The sequence below is a fragment of the Malaclemys terrapin genome, chromosome 8 (genome assembly GCF_027887155.1).
Source record: "Malaclemys terrapin pileata isolate rMalTer1 chromosome 8, rMalTer1.hap1, whole genome shotgun sequence".
Classification (NCBI taxonomy): domain Eukaryota; kingdom Metazoa; phylum Chordata; order Testudines; family Emydidae; genus Malaclemys; species Malaclemys terrapin.
The window spans coordinates 44,756,283-44,780,879 of NC_071512.1; the positions used below are offsets into that span (position 1 = coordinate 44,756,283).

A 24,597-nucleotide genomic window follows, 5' to 3' on the forward strand; every position below is an offset into this window, starting at 1 on the left:
CTAGTGAAAGTGGCCATGAGAGCATCTCACATGTACAGGGCAGCAGCCCACCAACCCAATCTTCTCTACTCAATTTAAGGGAATACTAATGGGTGCCCCTCAACCATGCAGCCTTTGAGCGAGTACAGAGTCTGCAACACACATGTAAGACAAAGTAAGGAAAAGGAAGGATACACAGAAGAGACAAGACAAGTAGGGAAAAGAACCAGAATGGTCCAAAAATGGACAGAAAAGAGAGCAGAAATTATCTGCTAATCTACCCCAAGTTGGGGAATGCCAAATGAAGTTGGGACACCCGTTTACTCTGCACACGGAGCCAGAGTTCTTTTTACTGAGTGAACAGCAATAAAAATGAAAAGCAGGCAATCACACCAGGGAATGGAGAGGATCTCGAAACTAGGGAATTGTGCTGTCCAGCAGGGCTGGGGAGTTCAACCTCCAGATTCTATGCCCCTCATTTCCTGGAGTCCCTTAACCTTGTAGTTTGTCCTATTCTCATTGACCGTAGAAGGCTGGGGTTGAACACACTCAGACATCTCAAGGGTACTGGGGTAAGAGAGCATAGACATTGACATGAGTCTGGGGAGCACAGCTCAGCAGTGGGCATTCTCCAGTGACTCCCCTCCCAGTGCTGCTGCCTGGCACAGTTCCCTGAATGCCTAGTTCACAGCCTTCCATCCATCAACTTGTCTGCCCATTGTACACATCCACTTTGTGTCAATTTTATCATAAAAAGCCAGGCTAAGGATTTGTCTCTAGCAACAAGAAAACATGACTTGATATGAATTTAGAAAGTTTACTTATGTTTTTTCTTCTGTTATGATCATAAAAACCCTGACAACAGAAGTTTATCCGGGCTGGGGGAGCATGAAGGAGATGTCAGGGCTAAACAATGGGACCAGTGAGACAATGTAAGTAAGGTGCACTGCTGCCCAGCTAAGCTCCCACCCGCACCTTTTCTCCATCATCCCACCCACCTCAAAGCCCCACTTCACACAGTTTAAGCTGTTCTCATGCTCCATCCCAGTTCACTTTTGAACAACCAATACCCAGACAAGTAAATAAGTAGTAACAAGGGAAGATGCTGGTAAGTACTATTAAAAATTGAGGAATTTGCAAACAGAAGCTTAATCAACAGATGCAGTCCCCAAAGCCAGGATGTCACCAGCTAAACCAAGCCTCCCCTGCCCGTTTATGTCAATTCATGTGCCTTATCACCTAACCAACAAGAAATGCCCTTTCCAGTCCACCCATAAGGCACTCACCCAGTCCCTCCAGACACACAACCCTAACCCTACGCCCCCCCTCCCCCACACACTCCCTCCAGGTACAGACCTCACAGGTACACGTCTAGGGAACACAGCTGGGGCTCAGGCTACCATCTGGGTACAGAGGTGGGGCAGGACATATGCATGGGGGCGGACATACCCGAGACCAGCCCTAGGGCTGAGGGGTCTGTGAGGGAACAAGCCAGGCTGCGGAGGAGGGGGGCACTGCCTGCCCTGAGGAGCGGTCCCCACCTCAGTGCTGGCTAACGGAACGCCCGGGCCTGAATCCGAGCCCTGAGCTTGGCCCCACCCCCTGAACATAGCCAGGCTCTCCCCACCTAGCAGGGGGTGTGGGGTAGGTCCCCCCATACGACGGGACACCCTCCCGGGGCAGGGCAGCCAGGACAATCGCCCGGGGCTCTCACGGGGGACCTGCAGGCCCCACCCGACCCAGAGCAGGTAGGGAAGGGGGCTCCGCGGGGAGGAAGAACCGGGGGCAGGGGGTTGCGAGGGGCTGCCCCTCTTTGCCCGGCGTGGGCGGGAAGCCCGCAGGCTCGGCCCGGCCTGGGGGCAGGGACGGGACCCGGACCGCCAAGGGGGTTGCATGCAGCCCGCCGCAAGCCGGGGGCTGCCCCAGTGCAGGCCTAACCCGGGAGGGTTGGGGGCGGCGGCTCGGCCCTGGGCTAACCTGGGGACACAGCTGGGGCTGGAGCCGTCGATCTCCCAGGTGGCGAATAGGTTCATGGGCACTGGGCGGCTCAACACCCCGGCGCTGCCCGGGAAGCTCAGGCGGCCCCGCTCCACCGCCATCGCCGCAGCCGCCTCGCTCCCGCAGCGGAGCCGGTAGCTGCCTGCAGCGAGAGAGACGCACACTCCGGACGGTCACTGCGCCGCGCCTACCGCGGCCGGCCAGGGTCAGATGGAGGGGGCGGGGCCAGAGTGCTGCGTGGGGGAGGAGCGTGGTGAAGGGAGGGGCCTAGGTAGAGAAGGGGAGGGGCTTAGGGAAGGGCGGCGTGCGCCGTGAGAAAAAGTGCGCTGGAGGGGCGGCGCGGGACTCCGGGCCTAGAGAAAGGAGAGGACCAGTCTGTGTGCAGGGATTGTAGCTGGTCCTCCACCGTTACGAGAGAAGATAAGGATGTGTTGCAGCAGGGAGCTTAATAATGGTAGAAGCTTCCTGTTTGAGTTCTCTAGTTACTATTTAAAGAATGGCTCTTTGTCTTCACCCTACAGAGCCTGGAGACGGGGGAGGAGTTTGGGGAAGAGAGAGACAGACGGACGGACAGAAGTCTGCGGGGAGGCGGTTAGGAAGAAAAAGGATAGGAGTCAGCAGAATGAAAGTGGAAGAGCCTGGGGAAAGGCAGGTGTTTAGAGAGTTGAAGGGGACGATCTTAGGGATAAAAGAGGGGGGGCTTGGACAGGGGTTGGCAGGGCAAAAGTTTGGGAGACGTGGAGAGCTTGGAGAAGGAAGCAGAACGAATCTGCACGAGGAAAAGACGGGGGAGATGAGAGGAAGTTTGGGGAAAGAATGGGGAACCATAGGGAGAAGGAATCCCTAAATGTGTGGAAAAACCTGGGATGTGGGAGGAACCAACGGAGGAGAGGAGCCTGAAAAGAGAGAGGTGGCAAAATCTAGATCGGAAAGGAGGGGTAGAGCCCAGAGGAAGGAGTCTGGGTGGGGGTGGATAAAGTTGAGGAATTAGAGAGGGGGGAGCCTATAAGGTTCAGGGAGAGAAACCTAGCAAGCAGGATTTAGCAGTTTGAGAACTATTCTTCGAAGGATTGCCAACTGTCTAATTGTGCAAACCCAAAGACCACTGTCATGCCCATTCTCTGAGGCCCCACCCCAGCTCACTCCACCCCCCTCCCTCATCTCTCTCCCCCCACTCACTTTCACAAGGCGGGGGGAAGGGTTGGGGTGGTGGTGGTGGTGGTGGGGAGTTTGGGGCCAGGGTAGGGATGTGGGCTCTGGAAGGGAGTTTGGGTGAGGGGTGTGGGAGGTGGCTGGAGTAGGGGGTTGGGATGCAGAGGGGGTGTGGGCTCTGGGAGGGAGTTTGGATGCAGGATGCAGGCTCTGGGAGGGAGTTTAGGTGCAGGCTCTAGGCTGGGGCAGGGGATTGGGGTGCAGGAGAGAGTCGGGGTCGATGTTTACCTCGGGCGGCTCACAAAAGCGAGCTGCACATCCCTCTGGCAGCAGCTCCTAGAAAGGGGGGCAAGAAGGGGGTCTCAGCACACCGCTGCCCACAGGCACCGCCCCTGCAGCTCCCATTGGCCGCAGTTCCTGGCCAATGACAGCTGCAGAGTCGGCACTGGGGGTGGAAGCAGCACCCAGAGACCCCCGTTTGTCCCCCCCAGGGGCCACAGGGACAGTGCCAGGAACGGCGCAGAGCCAAGGCAGGTAAGGGAGCCTGCCTTAGCCCTGCTGCCGCTCCTGACTGTTTGTGCCCCAAATCTCCTGGTTTAGCTGAAGTAGCCTCCGGGAGATAGAGTGTGATTCCAGGAGACTCCTGGTGAAACTGGGAGGGTTGGCAACCCTAATTCTGCCTGCACACTCCAGCACATCCCCTCCCTCTTATTGCTTCCTCCTCACCAACTCTTTGGGCCCTGTCCGCCTCAACCTATGCTGTGCATGTTATGCACCTGTCTTTCTTTTGCTTACCTGCTTGTTGTAAATTACTTCCTATTATTTAAATTCTAGAAAGCACTCTAAGACTGTTTATTGTGAACACAGTGTATACAGTACATTGAGGTCCTATTTCTTGTCTGAGGACCTTAGATACTACTTTCAGAGTAGCAGCCGTGTTAGTCTGTATCCGCAAAAAGAACAGGAGTACTTGTGGCACCTTAGAGACTAACAAATTTATTAGAGCATAAGCTTTCGTGGACTACAGCCCACTTCTTCAGATGCATATAGAGTGGAATAAATATTGAGGAGATATATATACACACATACAGAGAGCATAAACAGGTGGGAGTTGTCTTACCAACTCTATTGAAATAATAATAGCTTGCAGGATTGGAATTTAAGAGGACTGGATTCCAGAGCTCAGGACCATGTATCCCTATATGAACCTAAAAATATTATTCCAATAATAAGCAAGAGAAATCTTACTGTTCTTATAAAAAAAACTGTGCTATGTGTACTACCTTTAAAACTTGGCATAAGGATCTTAGTTACTCTAAAATTACAAAGCACACCCTCCTTTGACATTCTGATTAATAATCATCTGGAGTTCTTAGGGGCAATCAACAGCAGATGTGGGATGAATGAGAGATCCGGGAGCACTATGGTCCGTATTATAGAGGAGGTCAGACAACACAAAAAGGTCCCTCACCAAAGGCTTAGTAACTGGTTAAAAGATAGGAAACAAAGAGTAGAAATAAATGGTCAGTTTTCAGAATGGAGAGAGGTAAATAGTGGGGTCCCCCAGGGAGCTGTACTGGGCCTAGTCCTATTTAACATATTCATAAATGATCTGGAAAAGGGGGTAAACAGTCAGGTGGCAAAATTTGCAGATGATACAAAACTACTCAAGATAGTTAAGTCCCAGGCAGACTGCAAAGAGCTACAAATGGATCTCACAAAACTGGGTGACTGGGCAACAAAATGGCAGATTAAATTTAATGTTGATAAATGCAAAGTAATGCACATTGGAAAACATAATCCTAAGTATACATATAAAATGATGGGGTCTAAATTAGCTGTTATCACTCAAGAAAGAGATCTTGGAGTCATTGTGGATTGTTCTTTGAAAACATTTGCTCAATGTGCAGCAGCAGTCAAAAAAGCTAACAGAAAGTTAGGAATCATTAAGAAAGGGATAGCTAATAAGACAGAAAATATCATATTGATTCTATATAAATCCATGGTATGCCCACAGCTTGAATACTGCGTGCAGATGTGGTTGCCCCATGTCAAAAAAGATATATTGGAATTGGAAAAGATTCAGAAAAGGGGCAACAAAAATGATTAAGGATATGGAACAGCTTCCATAGGAGGAGAGATTAATAAAACTGGGACTTTTCATATGGAAAAGAGACGGCTAAGGGAGGACATGATTGAGGTCTATAAAATCATGACTGGTGTAGAGAAAGTATAAGGAAGTGTTGTTTACTCCTCTGAGCACAAGAACTAGCAGTCACCAAATGAAAGTAATAGGCAGCAGGTTTAAAACAAAAGGAAGTATTTCTTCATACAATGCACAGTCAACCTATGGACGTTGTGAACATGAGAACGGCCCCAGTGGGTCAGACCAAAGGTCTATTTAGCCCAGTATCCTGTCTTCCGACAGTGGCCAGTACCAGGTGCCCCAGAGGGAACGAACAGAACAGGTAATCATCAAGTGATCCATCCCCTGTCACTCATTCCTAACTTCTGGCAAACTGAGGCTAGGAACACCATTCCTGCCCATCCTGGCTAATAACCATTGATGGACCTATCCTCCATGAATTTATCTAGTTCTTTTTTGAACCCTGTAATGGGCTTGGCCTTCACAACATCCTCTGGCAAGGAGTTCCACAGGTTGACTTATCTACTTTCTCTACACCAGTCTGATTTTATAGACTCCCCTTAGCCACCAATTTTCCAAGCTGAAAAGTCCCAGTCTTATTAATCTCTCCTCATTACAGAAGCCATTCCATATCCCTAATTATTTTTGTTGCCCTTTTCTGAACCTTTTGCAATTCCAATATATCGTTTTTGAGCTGAGACGACCAAATCTGCACACAGTGTTCAAGATGTGGGCGTACCATGGATTTATATACAGGCAACATATTTTCTGTCCTATTATCTATCCCTTTCTCCATTATTCCCAGCATTCTGTTTGCTTTTTTGACTGCTGCTGCACATTGAGTGGATGTTTTCAGAGAATTATCCACAATGACTCCAAGATCTCTTTCTTGAGTGGTAACAGCTAATTTAGACCGCATCATTTTATATGTATAGTTGGGATTATGCTTTCCAATGTTCATTACTTCGCATTTATCAACATTCAATTTCATCTGCCATTTTGTTGCCCAGTCACCCAGTTTTGAGAGATCCTTTTGTAGTTCTTCACAGAATGCCTGGGTCTTAACTATCTTGAGTAGTTTTGTATCATCTGCAAATTTTGCCAATTTTGTCTTGAAGGCCAAGATGATAACAGTGTCCAAAAAAAAAAAAATTAGATACATTCATGGAGGATAAGTCCATCAATGGCTATTAGCCAGCATGGGCAGGTATGGTGTCCCAGAAGCTGGGACTGGGTGACAGGGGATGGATCACTTTTACCTGTTTTGTTTATTCCCTCAGGATACTGAGCTAGATGGTCCTTTGGTCTGACCCTGTATTGCCATTCTTATGATCATTTTGGTCCTGTTTGCCCTTAAAAGTCTATTAATTATTCCTTTGTCATTATCTTCCTAGAAGTTAAAATACCATCTAAGGGAGGCAACTAACTCCAGGAATTACTGTGCCCCAGCTTTTAACCTGTCACGTCAGGTATAAGTACTACATAAAAGTCAAGAATGATTCTAGTCTATAGCCATTCACTCTGGAAAACACAGCAAAGGGGGAGTTAACGGTAAGGCTTGCGGAGTTAGACACCTGAGAACATCTGACCATACAAATTCAGTGTAAAAGAGAATGTTATTTAACTGCAAAAAGAACAGGAGTACTTGTGGCATCCGAAGAAGTGGGCTGTAGTCCACGAAAGCTTATGCTCTAATAAATTTGTTAGTCTCTAAGGTGCCACAAGTACTCCTGTTCTTTTTGCGGATACAGACTAACACGGTTGCTACTCTGAAACCTGTTATTTAACTGGGTATTCACAGCACATACATCATACACACAATGCAATAACTACAGCGAGACGTGAAGAAAATGCAAGGGACCCCCTTGGCCGACCACGGAATCACCTGACTTCATGTTTTGTGCCGAACTTACAGCATTTCTAGACCAGGATTTGAGAGGCCATGACAACAAACTTGTCAGCCCCACATGGGATGACTGCGCAAACGGGCAGTAAAGCCCAGGGCAGCAGCGGGAAGGCTCAGCTTTCTCCAGCGGGATAGGCGAAGGGGGTAGACTTGATAGGCGAAGGGGGTAGACTTGTCCGCCTCTGGCCCCTCCAGGCCCGAGCCCTGGCAACCCGGCCTCCAGCGCGGGGGTCGGGCCTGCTCAGAGTGTGGGGCCTAGCCCACATCCCCATCGAGTCGAGACCGCCCGGGGGAGTGGGAGCGGGGACGAGATGCCTTGGGAAGCCCCATCTCCCCTGGCCCTAAGCTCATTTACCGCCTCGCCCTACTCCGCTCCTGAGCGGAGCGCAGCCCAGCACCCGCCCCGCCCCGCCCGGACCTCCGGGATTTGATCCCCTAGAGTCACTCCCTTCACGGCCCACGGGCACCCCCTCCCTGGGCCGCCCCCACCGGAAGTGGGTGGTGCCGGTCGGGTTGCGTTCAGCAGCGGACCGGAAATAACCCGGCAGTTCCAGTGGCGTAGCCCGGATGCTGCGCTGGCTGTTTCCGGCCACCTCAGTAGTAGAGGCCAGTCGGAGGGTGGCAGCTGGCAGGCAGGGTGGGCGCGGGGCCGAGCAGCGGCAGCGGCTCCTGGGTTGGAGCGGCGCAGACATGGTGTTGCTGACTATGATCGCGCGGGTGGCGGACGGGCTTCCCCTGGCCGCCTCCATGCAGGAGGATGAGCAGGTGAGAGACCGAGACATCCCCCCCCTCTCCCGGCCCAGAGCCCCCGAGACCCCACAAGCCCCACCCTCTCCCGGCCCAGAGCCCCCCAATTTCCCCCCGCTCCCGATACCCTCCCCCCGATTCCCCCGCTCCCGGCCCAGAGCCCCCCCCCCCCGATTCCTCCCATTCCTGACAGGTCCCCCCTCTCTCGCCCCAGAAGTGCCCCCCAAGCACCCCTTCCCGGCCCAGAGCCCCCGAGATCCTCCCCATATCCCTTCTCTCCCTGTTCAGAGGCCCTCCTTCCCGAGCCAGAGCCCTTCCCCAGACGCTCACCCTCTCTTCCTGGCCCAGAGCCCCGCTCAGATTGAGATCCGCCCTAGGGGGGGGACTCAGAGGCTGTGTGGAGCTTACAAAGCAGACCCTAGGTGGGTTGGATGTGTGCCCTTAGAAGGCTGTGGTAGAGCTTGGCAAACGTGAGTTTCATGCAAGGTTGATGACATTTGGCACTGTTCTTCTCGCACTGTGACCCCGTTGGACACTAGACTCACCCACCCCCTGGGACGGAGAGAAAGACATGAAATAGATGAAATAGTGTATTAATGGGTGATTAGACCTCTGATAACAGAGTGAAGTATAGCCTTATAATTCTGGAACCTAATGGTACCTTTTTAATGTTAGTTGGAGCTCTTTTCCGATTCAGCAAGGCTACTTCTGTTATAACCAATTATAATACTCATTAACATCAAACCTACCCATAAGCAGATTTACATTTTTGCCACCTTTTTATTGGCTGTTTACATTATACATTATTTAAATTAACACTTGCACGAATGTTATTTTCAAACTATTAATACAATCATTTTAATAAGTGATTTTTAAATTTTAAAATGTTTTATTAAAAATTCTGCTAAAACAGTTATAACCAATTCATAGCCACAACATAACTTTGGGTCATGTCTTTGTTACCTTCAGTTTTTTTTATTGTACTATTTTCAATTTATTTTTAGCTTTTTTTAAACTACCAGCTTTAATTTTCCATACTTGTCTACACTTAAGCTAACTGAAACCTAAGCCTAATTTTGATTTAACCTATTTTATAGGCTACAGCAGACACATCTTACATTGATTGAAGGTCTTTCCTGTTGAGTAGGAGTGTCACCTCCCCAAACGATATATTTATGTGACAGAAGAATTCTTCCATCAACGTAGTTGCATCTGTCCTGGGGGCTGGTTCAGCATAGCGATGTCAGGGGGGTGTTTTTTTCACACCCCGCCTGATGTAGGTGTGTAGACTAAGATTTATAACCCCTGAGAAAGGCGGAGACTAGATTTGGCACCAAGATCTAGGCACCCCGCCTTCCCCCCCCAGCATCTAGACTCCCAAGAGAGAGAGACCATGTGTCTCCTCAGTATCAGTGAAGTTCCTAGAGAGCCTTCCAGCACTGAGATCCCAAAGTAGATCAAAACTGTGTAAGATGCCAAGACCCACCCATCAGTGAGATTCTCACATACGTGCACACTTTTGAGGAAGCAAGCTAATTCTTCTGGAGAGAGAGATCCTGGCAGTATGTCTTCACTGCAGTGTAAGCCCAGGTTAGTAGAACTCAAGTTAGCAGCAGGGCCAGCGCTTCCACTAGGTGACCCTAGGCCTCACTCGCTCCGGGACCCACCACCAAAGTGCCCCGAAGACACGGAGCGGAAGGACCCCCCGCCACCAAATGCTCAGAGGAGGAGCACTGCTACCTAGGGCGGCAAAAACCCTGGCGCCACTCCTGATTAGCAGACCCAGCATTTGTTAACCAAGGCTTGACCATCTATACTCATTTGTAACCCGAGGAATTGTTGAACCTTGGGTCCCAGCTTGGGACTCCAGCATCCATGCTACATTATGCTGGTCTGAGTCCAACCACCCTTATCCCAGACTTCTTAACACCCTCCCAAAATGTGTCTACTCTACCCCTTTGTTCATGGTGCCATGTGGGAAAACTTGACTGTCCAGAGGACAAAGAAAGCTGGCCTGTGGGATTGTAGGACATTTTTGGCACAGCGTAAGTCTAGCAGGGCTGTGTCTACACTGCAAAGTAATAGGGCTTGAAGCCTGTGTTCCAGTTTGACTCAGACTTGGACCCTTCACCTGTGGGGTACTGGGACCCAGGGTCCAAGTCCTGAGTTAGCACAATTTGTGTGTAGACAGATGGGAGTGGGGTAGGCTTAAGCCTGAGTTCAAACCTGGGGCTGACACTGCAGTATAGACATACCATTTGAACTCTTCCCATCTCCCTCAGGGCAGTGAGACTGACGCACCTTCTCTGGACCAAGACCCTCCACAAGAGATGCTACAAAAAACAAAACAAAACTCCCTAGGGGACCTCCTAAATGGGGACTGAGATATTCATCAGAGGTAGATTCCTGAGATTTACCAGCACCTACCACTTGGTTTGACTGTGTTCATTGACTTCAGATCCAATTCTGGTAAAACTGTTTGAGGTTAGCTATGGATATCATGTTAGTTTCCTTGTGGGAAAGGGCCTGCCTATACCTTAAGAGGTTGTATTGTTTGTAGTTCATTTTGCCATATGGTAGAACCATGCCTAATAGACTTTTTCCCTTCTCAGTCAGGTCGGGACCTGCAGCAGTATCAGAGCCAAGCTAAACAGCTTTTCCGGAAGTTGAATGAACAGTCGCCTACCAGATGCACCCTAGAAGCAGGATCCATGGCTTTCCAGTAAGTAAAACATGCTGTAGAGATTAAGATGGAAAATGTAGGTATCCCAACCTACAGCTATAGAAAACTGAAAGGTACTTCCAGGAGACGTCGGAGGTATACTAGAAATTGGGCCATTAGAGAAGAGTAAGAGTCATCCCACCAGCCATGGGAAACCTGTGCTCAGAGAGAGTGTTATTTCCTTTTATATCCTTTCAATCATTTTAAAATTTCTTTCTTCTCTAGCATTGTTAGACTTCCTGCATTCCTATCCAGTTCTTGTATTCAGCCGCTCTCTTTTCTGTAGACTGCATATATTTGGTTCCCTTTATGTTTTCTCTACAGGTTGTGCCCACAAATCATTCTAGCATCTGTTGTCCTTTGGATTCTCTGAGGTTTATCAATATATTTTTTTAATAGTGAGGAGTCCGACCTATACTTAAGTTAGCATTACCACAGTTGATTCTTCCTATACAAGATTCTCTTCTCTCTCCATTCCACTATAGTATATCCTTTCATGTATCAGCCTTGCACTCTGAGCTCATCTAATTTGTTGTTCATTATTTCCCTGAATCCCCTCAGCATTTCTGCTCTCCAGCAAGCATTGATTAGTATTAATAACCCAAAGTGTCTTAGCTGCATTTAGCTCATCCCTTTGAGTTCGCTGTCTCTCTCTAAAACCTTCCATAATGTTTGCCCTTTGCTTTCATTGTAAAGCCTTCTAAGTTAGGATCATCTGCAAATCTTACTGATGTACAACATAGTTCTAGCAGACTTGCTCCGGGTAAGCAGCGAGCGGGCAAAATCTGCAGGTGACACAACATCATGTAGGTTAAGACCTAAGAAGACTGATGTACTTCAGAGGGACTTAATCAAGCTAGGCAGCACAGTGCCAGTTGAAGTGAAATGTTGACACATTCAAAGCTATGCACATTGGAACCTCCTAGGTTCTAAACCAGGGGTTGGCAACCTTTCAGAAGCGGTGGGCCGAGTCTTCATTTATTCACTCTAATTTAAGGACGTTTTGCGTGCCAGTAATACATTTTAATGTTTTTAGAAGGTCTCTTTCTATAAGTCTATAATATATAATGAAACTATTGTTGTATGTAAAGTAAATAAGGTTTTTAAAATCTTTAAGAAGCTTCATTTAAAATTAAATTAATATGCAGAGGCCCCCGGACTGGTGGCCAGGACCTGGGCAGTGTGAGTGCCACTGAAAATCAGCTCGCATGCTGCCTACGGCACATGTGCCATAGGTTGCCTACCCCTGTTCTAAACTAAAGATTGAAAACATTTGACTGGCTACCTTTAGAGAGGAGATTAATAAGAGGGGACATAAAAGTATACAAAATGATGAAAGTTATAGAGAAGGTAGAGGTACCTCTAATCACCTTCTCTCATAATACAAAAACAAGGGAACAGCGAAGTAAACAAAAAGGTGGCAAAGTCAAAACTGATAAAGGAAATTGTTTTCAATGCAATTAATTGCCACAGGATCTCATTTGAGGGCAAGACAGTAGCAAGGTTTAAAAAATTTGTACAGGTAAAAATATCTAGAGTTAAAAACTCTTGTTTGGAAGCACCCTCATGGCACACAGCCAGTCTGTAATAGTTGGGGCTTAGGAGGCAACTTTCCTCAAGATGGGTTAAAGGTTAACTCATAATCACTTCAGTTTTTTTCACATTTTTTCACTTTTCTCTAAAGCAGTCTGGTGCTGGCTATTATTGGCAATAGGATGCTGGACTAGGTAGCCCACTGGTTTGATCCAGTCAGGCAATTCTTGTGTTGAGAATTTCTGTTCCCAAAGATGCTACTTGATACCTCTTCCCAGTTTGCAGTCATTTGTTTCCATACCACAATATTATCCAAACATCATTCTGACTTCCACTGAGATGCCTGGGGAAGATTATATCTAAATCATAGTAAAGCTCTTGCTATGTAGTGTCCATGGTTCTCTCTGCTTACCAAACTTCTAACTATATCAAAAAAGGCTATCTGGTTTTTGGTCACAGTTAGAGCTGTTAAACTAAGAAAATTCAGCCAAGTTCAGTATTTCTCTGGGAGATCTTAGAGGTGCAGTTGAGGGGTGTTGGAAGTGTTGTGGGTGAGTAGGCAGGGGAGGAGCACTTTGCCCTATGAGTCAGCATTGAAGCAGTTCTTCAGCCAGCTGTTAAGGCAGGGGTGGGCAAACTACGGCCCGCGGGCCGGATCTGGCCCCACAGGGCTTTGGATCTGGCCCACGGGATTGCCCTCTATGGCACTGTGGGCCCCACGCCGCTCTCAGAAGCGGCCAGCACCACGCCCCTGCAGCCCTTGGGTGGGGGGGCTACATGCGTTACCCTTGCCTCCAGGCACCACCCCCTGCAGCTCCCATTGGCTGGGAACGGGGAACCGCGGCCAATTGGAGCTTCGGGGGAGGTACCTGGAGGCGCGGCAAGGGCAAAGCACATGGAGCCATCTGCCCCGCCCTCCCACAGGAGCCGCAGCGCTTCCTGGAGCGGCGCAAGGCTGGGGACAGGGCAGGCATGCAGGGAGCCTGCCCTGACCCCGGTGCACGCCGCTGCCACCCCAGAGCTGCTTTAGGTAAGCAGCGCTGGGCCAGAGCCCAAACCCCTCCTGCTCCCTAACTCCCTGCCCTAAGCCCCTGCCTGCTCCTCACACCCCTCCTGCACCCCAACTCCCTGCCCTGAACTCCCTGGTGCATCCTGCACCCCTGTGCACTCTAACTCCCTGCCCTGAGCCACCTTGTACACCCTGCACCCCAACCCCCGCCCTGAGCCCCCTGCCACATCCTGCACCCCAACCCCCACCCTGAGCCCCCTCTGACCCAATCCCTTGCCCTGAGCCCCTTCTTGTACACCGCACTCCCTCCCACACCGCAACCCCCTGCCCCGGCCCTGCATACAATTTCCTCACTCAGATGTGGCCCTTGGCCCAAACAGTTTGCCGACCCCTGTTTTAAGGAGTGCAAATTTTTAGGATGAGACATAAAGTCACAGATGAAAAAGAAAATCAGTTTTAGTTTTAAACAAAAATTCTAATGAAACTTTTGATAATGCTGAATAAAAAAAATGGTGTTTGAGATTTGGCCTAAAATAGTCCTATTTAGTGGCTAGTGCATTAGCTTGGCAGAGGAAAAAAACGTTGATGTTCTAACTGCTTGAAAATAACGTAGTGCAGAGTAAAAAATGCCATGACAGATGTCGTGGAGCAAAGTGGAATGTGCACTTCTCCAAATGTGCTGAAGTGTTAATATGAATAGCCTCGAAACTGACAAAGTTTGAAGAAAATTTGGCTCTCACTGAGACCCCAAACCAAGTTTGAAGAATTTTCTTCAGCCATTTTAATGTTGGAGATTAAAGTAAAAAAGCCTTACAACCAACCCAGTTATCATGGCATGTGAGTATACACACTGATAGGTATGCAGGTGATAAGTGCCTATGCAGTCCGCTGTGAAATTAGTTACTAGCTGACCTTTGGCTGATTAGTGTTGTAAATCTTTAAGTGCACAGATTACTAGTTTCATGAAAAGGCAACCCTTGGCCTTTGCCAGCTGGTGCCTCTTAAAGAAGTGGTTTTTTTTTTTCCTCTCTCTTAAAATAAATATAAAATAAGAAATTAAATTTTAAAAGTATATTAATTAAGATTGCACAGATAAACATTCAGAAATCAAGAATGCAAAAAGTTAAAGGTGGCCAACTGTATCTCTGTCCCCTTACATACATGCATTGCAAAAAGGGCTAATTACATGATTTTATACTGTGTTAAAATTTATACCAAAAAAGTGTTAGTGCAGTGTTAAAGTTGAGAAATCAAGCCATTACGTGAGAAAATTTATATTACGGTTAATCTGGGGTGGCAATGCTATGCGGCATTGGAAATCTGTGTGCTTTCTCTACTGATATAGAAAACTTGGAATCCGAAACAGCTAATATCACAAAAGGAGTAAAAATAGCTTTGGGAAACATGGAGACCAAGGCAAGAGAGCTCAGATCAAAACCGGCTGGCCTAAAGTGTGATGGTGCGGCTGTGCACATGACAGGAGACCGTGTTAAGAGAAGATATTGAACTCTAGCTTCCTGTTACACCTCTACCCCGATATAACGTGACCTGATATAACACAAATTCAGCTATAACGCTGTAAAAAGCAGTGCTCCAGGGGGGCGGGGCTGCGCACTCCGGTGGATTAAAGCAAGTTCGATATAAAGCGGTTTCACCTATAAGATTTTTTGGCTCCTGAGGACAGCGTTATATCGAGGTAGAGGTGTATGTGCCTCATAGGAGATTATCCCTGTCTTAAAAGGTTTTGTTTTGAAATATGTTTTCACATTTTGCTCTTCGAATCCTGAAAGATTATGGATTGCTCAAGTTCTTGATAATGATTTGAGGTAACAGTGGGTTATGCTGGGAGGGATCCAGTATGTGTGTTTGGTTGGTAGTCAGGCCAGAACACTGAAGACAGGGATCAAAAATGATCGTTTGGCTAGCACTGTTTTGGAACATACTGTAGAAACTGGGTCATGGACTGATGTGGAACAAGTTAGGGGCTTTCTTAGGGTAAATCAAGAAGCTAATTTGTGAGTATATTCTATTCCATGGTGGACAGTGGTGACTACACTCTTGCTGTTCAAGGCAAGCCCCATTGTTGTTTGAGGCTTTTTACTAAAGCTAGGAAGTGCCATGTTGGGAGTGCAACAAAAACAGATAATCCTGGCCTCACTGTCCAAAAATTAATTCTTGAATGTGGCAAATTTGAAGGATTTAAACATTTCTGGGTCACTAGAGGCTAAGCTGAGGAAAAATCAGATCTGTATGCTTGAAGCTGCTGTTGAACATATGGATACCAGAATTACCAGGCTATTGTATGGTTTCAAAACTTTCATTCCACACAGCGGCCTAGTGATTGAGAAAATAATTGGCCCATTATGGCAATGTACAAATTAACAGCGTGCTAAATCACTACGTATAGGTGTTAAGTAAAGAGAAAAGAAAAGGTGACTTACCAGTTACTTTTAATGCCAATAAATCCACAATAGTGCATATGCATAATGAAAGGTTTGAACCCCTAGGCAACCTATCTTAGTCCCAACAATAACAATATAACCTCTATGTCCTCATTGTCTTGTATCACTGTGGTGCTACAATACGAGTTTTCCACAGTTATTTAAATTAAAACAAGCCCCCAAACACACACGTGTGCTTTGTTGCATGCCATGACTTGGGCCATTCAATTATATCTGCATCCAGTGTAGGTGACTTTCAGCCTTCTCTGGTATGCTGTACTACTGGCTGGAAGAGGAACAAACATGGTAATAAACATAATCACGGTTAGCATTCAACAGCAGGCAGCACTAGTTAGTGGAAGGGTAGCTAAGTGCTATTCTGTATGTTCAGATCTAAATCTCAAAATCCAGTGGACTTCATCCAATCAAATTTGTTCTTGAATTAGAAATAAAATACATATTCTCTATTCTGGCATGGGAACTCAAACTGACACTAAAGTAAGGACAAAACTAAACTTGCAAGAACAAATGATAGTTAGACACTAAAAAAGGGATTGGGGGGTGAGGGGAGAGGGATTAAACCCTGGCTCATTAGTCAAAAACAAAACAAGTGGAATGCAGCAAAGTGCCATTAAGCAGTCACATCAGCTACCATATTTCATCATAACATACATGTGAATGAGGCCACAGCCTGAAAATTATTGGCACAATCACACTTTCTTGTCAGATAACAAAACCTGAAGTCCCAGTGGCCCACAGACAAGCAGCATTTCTGTTTCTCAGCTTGCCTCTGTGAGGCTTTGTGTATGGGAAATGGAGTCCCATGTCTAAGACTCATCTAGGGTGGAGTTTGGGATGCCCCAACTAGTCTCCTAAGGCTGTGCAGGGCTGACCACCTATCTGATGATTGCCAGGGGATTGATACAGTTCTGAATCTCTGTAGGAGATGCCACAATAGTCTTCTCTCCCTATTTCCCCATCCCACCCACCCCTCTTTCCTGCTGACCTCCAGGAGAAGATGCTCCTGTGCACTGTACAACATAACCTCTCCCACATACATTATGGAGCTGCCCTACTGGGTCAGACCATGGTGCATTTTGGTCAGTATCCTGGCTCCAACAATGGTCTGTACCAAAGCTTGAGGGGGAGTATACAGAACAGGGCAATTATGGAGTGATCCACCCCATCTTTCACTCCTGGCTTTTTGTAGTCAGAGGTTAGGGTCGCCCTGTGTTTGCGTTTGCCTTCCTGACTGTTTTGGCTAATAGCCATTGATGGACTTATTCAGTTCTTTTTTTTAACTGAGTTATACTTTTGGCCATCATAATACCTGTGTCAATGAGTGCCGCAGGTCAGTTGTGTGTCATGTGAAAAAGTACTTTCTCTTGTTTATATAAAACCTGCTCCCTGTTAACTTAATCACCTGAGCCTTGGTTTTTATGTTATGGGAAAGGCTAAATAACACTTTTCTGCGCTCACTTTCTCCATGCTGTTCATTTTATAGACCTCTGTCATATCCCCCCTTAGTCGTCTCTTTTCTAATCTTTTTTAGTCTCTCCTCATACTGAAGCCATTCCCTACCCTTGATCATCTTTGTTGCCCTTTTCTGTACCTTTTCCAGTTCCACTACATCCTTTTTGAGATAGGGTGACCAGAACTGGACATAGTATTCAAGGTGTGGATTTACCGTGGATTTATATAGTGGGATTATGATAATATCTGATTTATTTTCTTTCCCTTTCCTAATAGTTTTTAAGATACTGTTAAGCTTTTTACCACTGCTGCACATTAAGCTGAAGTCCAGGGTGATGCCAAGATCTTCCTTGAGTGATAACAGCTAATTTAGAACCCAACATTTGGGATTATTTTTTCCAGTGTGCATTACTTTGCACTTACCAATGTGAATTTAATCTGCCATTTTGTTACCAGAAAGGGCATGGGAGTGTGGGGCCTGCCTCCTTCAGATGACAGAACGTCAGTAGGAAGAGGGGAATGTCCCTTATTCTGCTAAGTCCAATGTCAGGACTTTTTAAAACAACAAACAAAAACACTAAGGAAATTCTCAGGCAAAACTTTGTTAAAATGAAGTTAAAAGCCTTTGGCAGGGATTGAACCCAGGATCTGAAGCCTCAATAACACTGCAGTTAGGGAAAAGAAAAGAAAAACTAAGGTATTCAGAAAGGCTTCATTTTAAGTCTAATGTGTAAAACTGTGGAAATTCAGTCATGATACTTGCAGTAGAATAACTCTGTCCTGAGCAATGCACCGAGAACCTGAAACTTACACTACAATATCCATCCCAAACAAACAGTTCATCTTAGCAGGGGATGCTAGAGCTAGACTATAGTATGCTGGTTTGTGCCAACTAAGCTGCCTTTGTGGCTATGAAGTCCAAATAAAAATGCTTTACAATGTCCTGGTAAGATGAGCTTGCTGAAAGGAGTCATTCCCCACTCCTCATTAAGGGCTCCTACCTGCCAAGCATTGCGTGCTCTCATCATCTTGCAGGGTTAGGCCCTAGGATTCTGCATTCCAGCCAGTCATCCAAGATGATGTCTCATATAAATTCTCCTAGGAGGGTGAGTAGATGGAGATTATGATATTTGCAGAGGAAAGGAAAGGGTTAGTGCAATGACAAGGTATCCCAATATTGGGGAGACACATATGAAGCCTGCTGTGCGATGCCTGGTATGCTTTTGTGTGTAGTATAATAATAAACCCAAAGGCTGGGATACTCCGCCATAGAGAAGGAAATATGAGAAAGGAAAAAGTGGTGTCTTACAGGGGCATGGTTAAAATTTGTCCGGTTTGTTCTCTTCTAGCTACGTTATTGAGAAAGGGGTGTGTTACCTGGTGTTGTGTGAGGCCACCTTCCCCAAGAAGCTGGCCTTTGCATATCTGGAGGATTTGCATTCCGAGTTTGATGAACAGCATGGAAAGAAGGTGCCGACGGTCTCCAGGCCTTATTCCTTCATTGAGTTCGGTGAGGTCCTTCCCCTTGAGACTAATTAATAAACATCCTGTTTGTTTGGCCACATTAGCCTCTCCCAGCTCAGGCCATGGAACTTACCACTGACAGTGGAGAAATCTGGTGCTCTCTCTGAGCCAGGCATGCCAGGTATGTGAATGGAGAAATGGTAGGGGAAATGGCAAATTTTCTACAATCCAACTTTCCGCTTTTAAGTCTTGGCTTTTTCTTGTTAGCATTCGTGTGCACCTTGCTCACTCTCTCTGCAGTGCTCTGCACTGGGGTAGCCCAGAAAAAGACAGCTCTGGATGCTCATGCTCCGTGGGCAGCCATATTGTTACTCCCTGGCAGTGGTTCTCCCCTGATTGTGTTAAAAGGTGGGAAGCAAACTAGCAAACTTCCTCTCACTTGAGGTCACATGGGCAATGTAGGGACTTCCAAAACAGCCCTCAGCTGTACTTTTATGGCAGCATTGGAGAGGTGTGGGAAGTGGATGTGAAGCATGGTGGAGCCAACTCTCATTAAGCATTGAGGAAACCTGAGCTGATTGGCTTTAGATGTACATGTCCACTTTTGGGTGGCCTGTTCTTGTAAGTCCAAAGGACATCCATCCTGTCAACAGCTTTGTTCCTGGTGAAGGCACGCAGGATGCAACGTGCTGTAAAACAAGTCATCAGTGTTCCTTGTGTCTGTCAGAGGAGGAAAGGGTTGTTAAATTTCCCTTGGGCTATGCTGTCATGAGGTCAGGTGGTTGGGATCTACTCAGAGCGGGGTAAGAGGTGTGGTGGTGGGTGCAGTTTTGGGGGGAAGAGGTGGAGGCTGGCTCGAGGGATGTTCTTGGCACGTCAGGCAGGAAGTGCTGGGAGGAAAAGTTTTCCATGTTGACAACCACCTTTTGTTCCAGACACTTACATCCAGAAAACCAAAAAACTCTACATTGACAGCCGGGCAAGAAGGAACTTAGGCTCCATCAATACAGAGTTACAGGATGTGCAGAGAATCATGGTGGCCAACATTGAAGAAGTCTTACAGCGAGGAGAGGCGCTGTCAGGTACACGGAGTTCAGCTTTTGAAACTCCTTCCTCTCTCTGAGGCTGGCAGGCGGGAGATGGCTGAGGGAAGGATTCTGAGACTGGGTGGCAAAGAGGGCCTCCTGAATCAAGATTGCCTTGTAGTGTGTATGTCTGGCTGAAAGTGCATTTTCATTTGTCTGATCTACATCATAAATAAGGCTAAGATTTAGTATGGGGTATAAAAGTCATGGATAGGTCACAGGCAATAAATAAAAATTCGCGGCCCGTGACCTGTCCATGGCTTTTACCAAAAATACCTGACTAAACCTCTATTACTGCTTCGGGCCCTGCTCGAGTGCTGGGGGTTGGCTACCCCCGGCTGCTGCTCCTGGGGACTGCTCACCGGACGGCCTCCGGGCACCCCTGGGGCTGCTGCTCCAGCTCCCTCAGGACCGCTGCTGTTCGGGCGGTCCCCAGGGCACCCCCAGGACCGCTGCTGTTCTGGCGGTCCCCGGAGCCAGCCACACTGGCCACTGTTCTAGCGGTCCCCAGAGCCAGCTGCCTGGGGCCTCCCGAGCAGCAGGCGGTGTGGCTGGCCCCAGGGACAACCAGAACAGCTGGCCCCGGGTCACTCCAGCAGCGGCAGGTGCAGCTGGCTGCAGGCGGCCCTGAAGTCAGCCACACCAGCCGCTGCAGAAGGCATGGAGATTGCAGAAAGTCATGGAATCTGTGACTTCCGTGTCCTCTGTGAAAGAATAGCAGCCTTAATCATAAACCATCTGGCAATTTGTAACCCTACTTTGGGAGGAGCCAAAGCCCCTTGTGGGCTTGGGGCTGTTCCTGTCCTGTGAAGATGAATGTTGGTGGTGTGTGTCAAGGACAGGAGTGATATGTGCTAGTGTTTTGAAGGTGCTGGTGAAGTTACTGTTGACTCTTCTGTTTGGGGAGGTAAACAGTTTATATTGCATTGTGTTTTGGCTTGGCTAACAAGCTTAATGTAGGAATCCTTCAGAACATGAGGAATGGAGGATGCACAATAAATCAGATAAAGCTCCGATAGAGCAGCTGCAATTATCTATGAACACAATACAGTGGGAGTGTCTTGTTACTGTTAATCCTGCAATTAATCTGCTTCCATTTTCTCTTCCTTAACAGCTTTGGATTCCAAGGCCAACAACTTGTCCAGTTTGTCTAAGAAGTACCGTCAAGATGCAAAGTATCTTAACATGCGTTCCACCTATGCCAAACTGGCAGCTGTAGCTGTGTTTTTTATCATGTTAATAGTCTATGTGAGGTTCTGGTGGCTGTGAGATGTTGGCAGTCACTGGAGAGGGAGAGCCTGTAGCATGGCAGGTGTATGTGTGCAGCACACTTTGTTCACAGGGATGTGCATTAGAATCCACACAGGACTGTCACCTTTAAGGGTGTGTCCTGAAAATGATACCTGAGTACTACACTGCTTAGTGAATCTTAATCATAGGTATAAAGTCTTCTTGGTGGACTAGAGGCTTTTCCTCTGAGGCACTAAACACTAGGGACTCTGTAGAGTGTGGCCTCCCAGTGTACTAAACTTATTAACAGTGCTGTTTGATGTGTCCTGGAGCAGTTAATCAGTGAAGTTTATCCTAATCGGGTGGTACTGGCAATAGTCACTTCTTCCTCCCTTTTAAAAAGTAGCTCTAGTGGGAAATGGACTCTAATGAACATTCCTTGTGTCAGCAATGTTTGCTTTTCTAGAATCTGGGTCTGCATTTGCTTTTTTAAAACAAGACTCCCTTGTTTGAAGACTGATTCTGCACTGTACATATGTAATGGCTTTCACCCTTGTCAAATTAGCTATTGTTGGGTTTTCATTGTCTGACATCTTTGCTTGTTAAATTTTCAGTTGCTTTAGGAATAAATGGATATTAAATTATGCCTTAAAATTACATTATATTTAGTCTTAGGCGAGACAGTGAAAGGCCACGATCACTGACTCCTACAAAATTAAACTACTAGTTTGTAAATCTCACTTTCCTGGCAGTTGTGTATAAGAGCTTGTTTTAACGTGACTCAGAACAGTCTGTTTGTGTAATTAAAAAGCCACTGGCCCAGGCACAATGCAAACAATTTCATCTCTGTTTTCCTGCCATCTATCTATCTCCAGAACCATTGCATTATTTCTTTCCCCTCTGTAAACATTCTTTATTCCTCAAACAAGTGTATCACTACCGCTAGCATTCCAGCACTTGCAAACTACTCTACAAAAACAGCCCAGTGTGTGTGTGATGAAGAAAAAGTAGAACATTTCTTTAAAGAAATATTTCCGTTTCAAGTTTCTGTGAGTTTGGTGATAGAGAATAATACAGAGTTTTAAAAACTACGATCCCTTGTTAATGTCCTGTTCTCCCTATGGTCACCCTCTCTCCACTTCTTTTGGCAAGATCTAACTGTAGCTGAAGAGAAATTCATATTGCGTGGCTACAGCATTTAATTTCTTAACTTGTTTCTCACTAGACAATGTAAATAGTTCCATCATGATGTGATTTTTTATATATATATATATATATATTTATTTTTTGGTCCAAGTGCTAGAAACTTTGTCTTGCCTATTAGGCTTTAGTTTTTTAAATCAAAGCTCTGTACAGGCATCCCCCACCTTTTCCACAGTAAGGTGTCTGTTTCTGTCATTATCTAGCAAGTGAACACTCTCATAGAACAGAAGGAGAAATTCAAAGTTCCTCAGCACCTTCAGAAAACACTTAATCTGCTGCAACTCTGAAAGTGTAAGCTGTAACCAAGATGGTCTCCTGCAGTAAAGTAGGGCATAGGAGCGAAAAGAAGCCTGAGTGACTCCCCTCTCCTCCTCCTGTGGGCAGGCAAATAGGCAGCTAAAATTTGTCTGCTGATCTACTTGCAAACCTGATCTGTCAGTCTCATCTTCTGATTTTTGCATGATGTTTCCATTTGTTTATTTGTAGAGAGCTGTACTTTTAAATTCTTAAAAGTTGTGTCCCTGACAGATGAATGTACAAGTGATCTAGGTCTGTGTGTAACTTAGGTATTGAGAGGTGAGCAGACACTACATCTAGATTTTGTAATGACCTATAGGGAGTAAAACTCTTGCAGTGAATGGCAGCTCAGTGAGCAGTTGCCTGCTGTAGCCCCAGTGTCACAGTGAAATAAACACTTGCAAAAGTTCATTTCCTTTAGTGTGGAGTTTCCTGTCTATATGTACAGTTTTTTCCTAAAACACCCTCTCCTTCCTTCTCATGGTCCAATTTGTCCTGGGGTAGAACTGGGCAGAGGCCACTTGGTAAATGCTGTATTAATGGAGTAGGCTTGTACCTAGGGTGGAACATGTCCTTTAACTGGGGCTGGGCTCAATTTTTCGCCTGTAGGTTGGGTAGAGTTTGGCAAATGTCATTGTCCTTTTCTAGCCCCTAGCGGGAAAACTTATAATGTTACCTATTACAGGTGGGCCCAAGGCCATAAATGCATGTGGAGAGTAATGTATGCAGCTGCAGCTATTTTGTGTAGCAGTTTGCAGCTTAGGTAGGTCTCGGCACTGAGAAGTAAGTCTTAATTAATACAGCAAGCTAGTCAGTGCACTATGCGTTCCATGGCTTTGAATTTGCTGAAGAATCAATCTCTTGCTGTACTCAGAATGTGTTTTATTTTAAAAATATTGTTCCTAGCCCTTTCCAAGGTGCAGAAGATCTTAAAAACAGGATGCAGCTAGAGTACCCTGTAGTGTGACATTAGGGTGACCAGACAGTAAATGTGAAAAATCGGGATGGGGTGGTAGGGTAATAGGAACCTATATAAGAAAAAGACCCAAAAATCGGGACTGTCCCTATAAAATTGGGACATCTGGTCACCCTATGTGACAGTGCCTCAGACCAGTGTCCTGTCTGGGAGGGATCAGTGCCACATGCTGCAGGGGAAGTTACAGGAAACCCTGAAGTTGATGGTTGTGGAATAATCTACAACCACAAGGGGGAAAGGTTTCGCCTTCCCCCGGCAGTTGTCAGTAAGTTTATACTATGAAGCCTGAGTGTTTGTCCTTTCTAATTTTGTGATCCTGGTCAACTGAACTCTACATGTTCTCATTAAACATTCCCAATTTTTTTAATCCTAAAATTTTGACATTAATAACCTAATGCAATGCATTCCAAATGCTAATTGTGCATTGTTTTAAATTGGCTGCCTTCGACTTGATTATATGTCCCATGAGATGGACTGCAGGTCCAACACTGCCCTGCCTTCAGTCCAAAATAGAGGCATTCTGGGAGTTGTAGGCCTCACATCAAGAAGTGCTGGGAGGATGGGCAGTATGGAAGCAGCTCCCTTATCTCAGAGCAGGAGACAGCAAGGTGGTGGGGAGCTTTGGCTCTCCAGTCAAAGGCTGGGAAGAGGCCTAAACAGCAACCAGTCAGAGAGGGTCACTTGGGCATCATCACAGAACCTTCAAGTAGCCAGAAATGGAGCCTGGCACCAGGTTTTCCTGAAGTACCCTGAGGAGAGGGTATAGTCTGGGTAGAGATCCAGAGATGGAGACATCTCAGGTCTGGTTTACAACTAAAATTTAGGCCAATTTAGCGACATTGCTCAGGGCTGTGAAAAATGTCATGGCCTCTGTGATGTAGTTAGGTCAACCTAATCCCCATGGCAGATGCAGCTAAATTGATGGAAGAATTCTTTTGTTAATCTTCCTACCCCCTGTCAAAGGTGGATTTACTACAGCAATGGGGAAAAAACCCTTCTGTTGCTTTAGTATCTATACTACAGCAGCATAGCTGTGCCACTGTAGTGCTTGTAGCAAAGACATATTCATAGAGAGAAGCGAAGGTTGTAGCCTGAGCAAAAAAAAGAGGGAGTTTAGGGCCAGATCAGATGCCTGCTTCATTAGCTTGGGCCAGAGATGGGAGCTCCCCTTTCTCGAAAAACCATCAGAGGGCCCAACTGTCACTGCAGAAAGGGGAAAAGACCTGGAGAATGTTT

The 24,597-nt window shown here is 46.6% G+C and overlaps 2 protein-coding genes across 12 annotated transcripts in view; one reads left to right on the plus strand and one right to left on the minus strand.

Annotated features, from left to right (window-relative positions):
- The window catches only part of LOC128841594 (metastasis-associated protein MTA1), a 367,485-nt gene extending 365,315 nt beyond the window's left edge, over window positions 1–2,170 (minus strand). For all 11 annotated transcript variants that reach the window (XR_008445888.1, XR_008445887.1, XM_054036784.1 and 8 more), the window contains exon 1: window positions 1,957–2,170. Coding sequence is in view for 9 of the 11 variants with exons in the window: in XM_054036784.1 (XP_053892759.1) it covers window positions 1,957–2,078 (122 nt within the window). In the remaining 2 variants the exon portion in view is untranslated. The remainder of the gene's footprint in view (window positions 1–1,956) is intronic.
- A 5,584-nt stretch (window positions 2,171–7,754) lies between these two features.
- Window positions 7,755–22,796, plus strand: SEC22B (SEC22 homolog B, vesicle trafficking protein). The gene is made up of 5 exons (XM_054036793.1): window positions 7,755–7,946; window positions 10,541–10,650; window positions 18,456–18,616; window positions 19,506–19,652; window positions 20,770–22,796. Exons 1-5 carry the CDS (start codon window positions 7,872–7,874, stop codon window positions 20,922–20,924), a joined length of 648 nt encoding a protein of 215 aa, XP_053892768.1. The 5' UTR covers window positions 7,755–7,871; the 3' UTR covers window positions 20,925–22,796.
- Window positions 22,797–24,597: the final 1,801 nt, after the last annotated feature.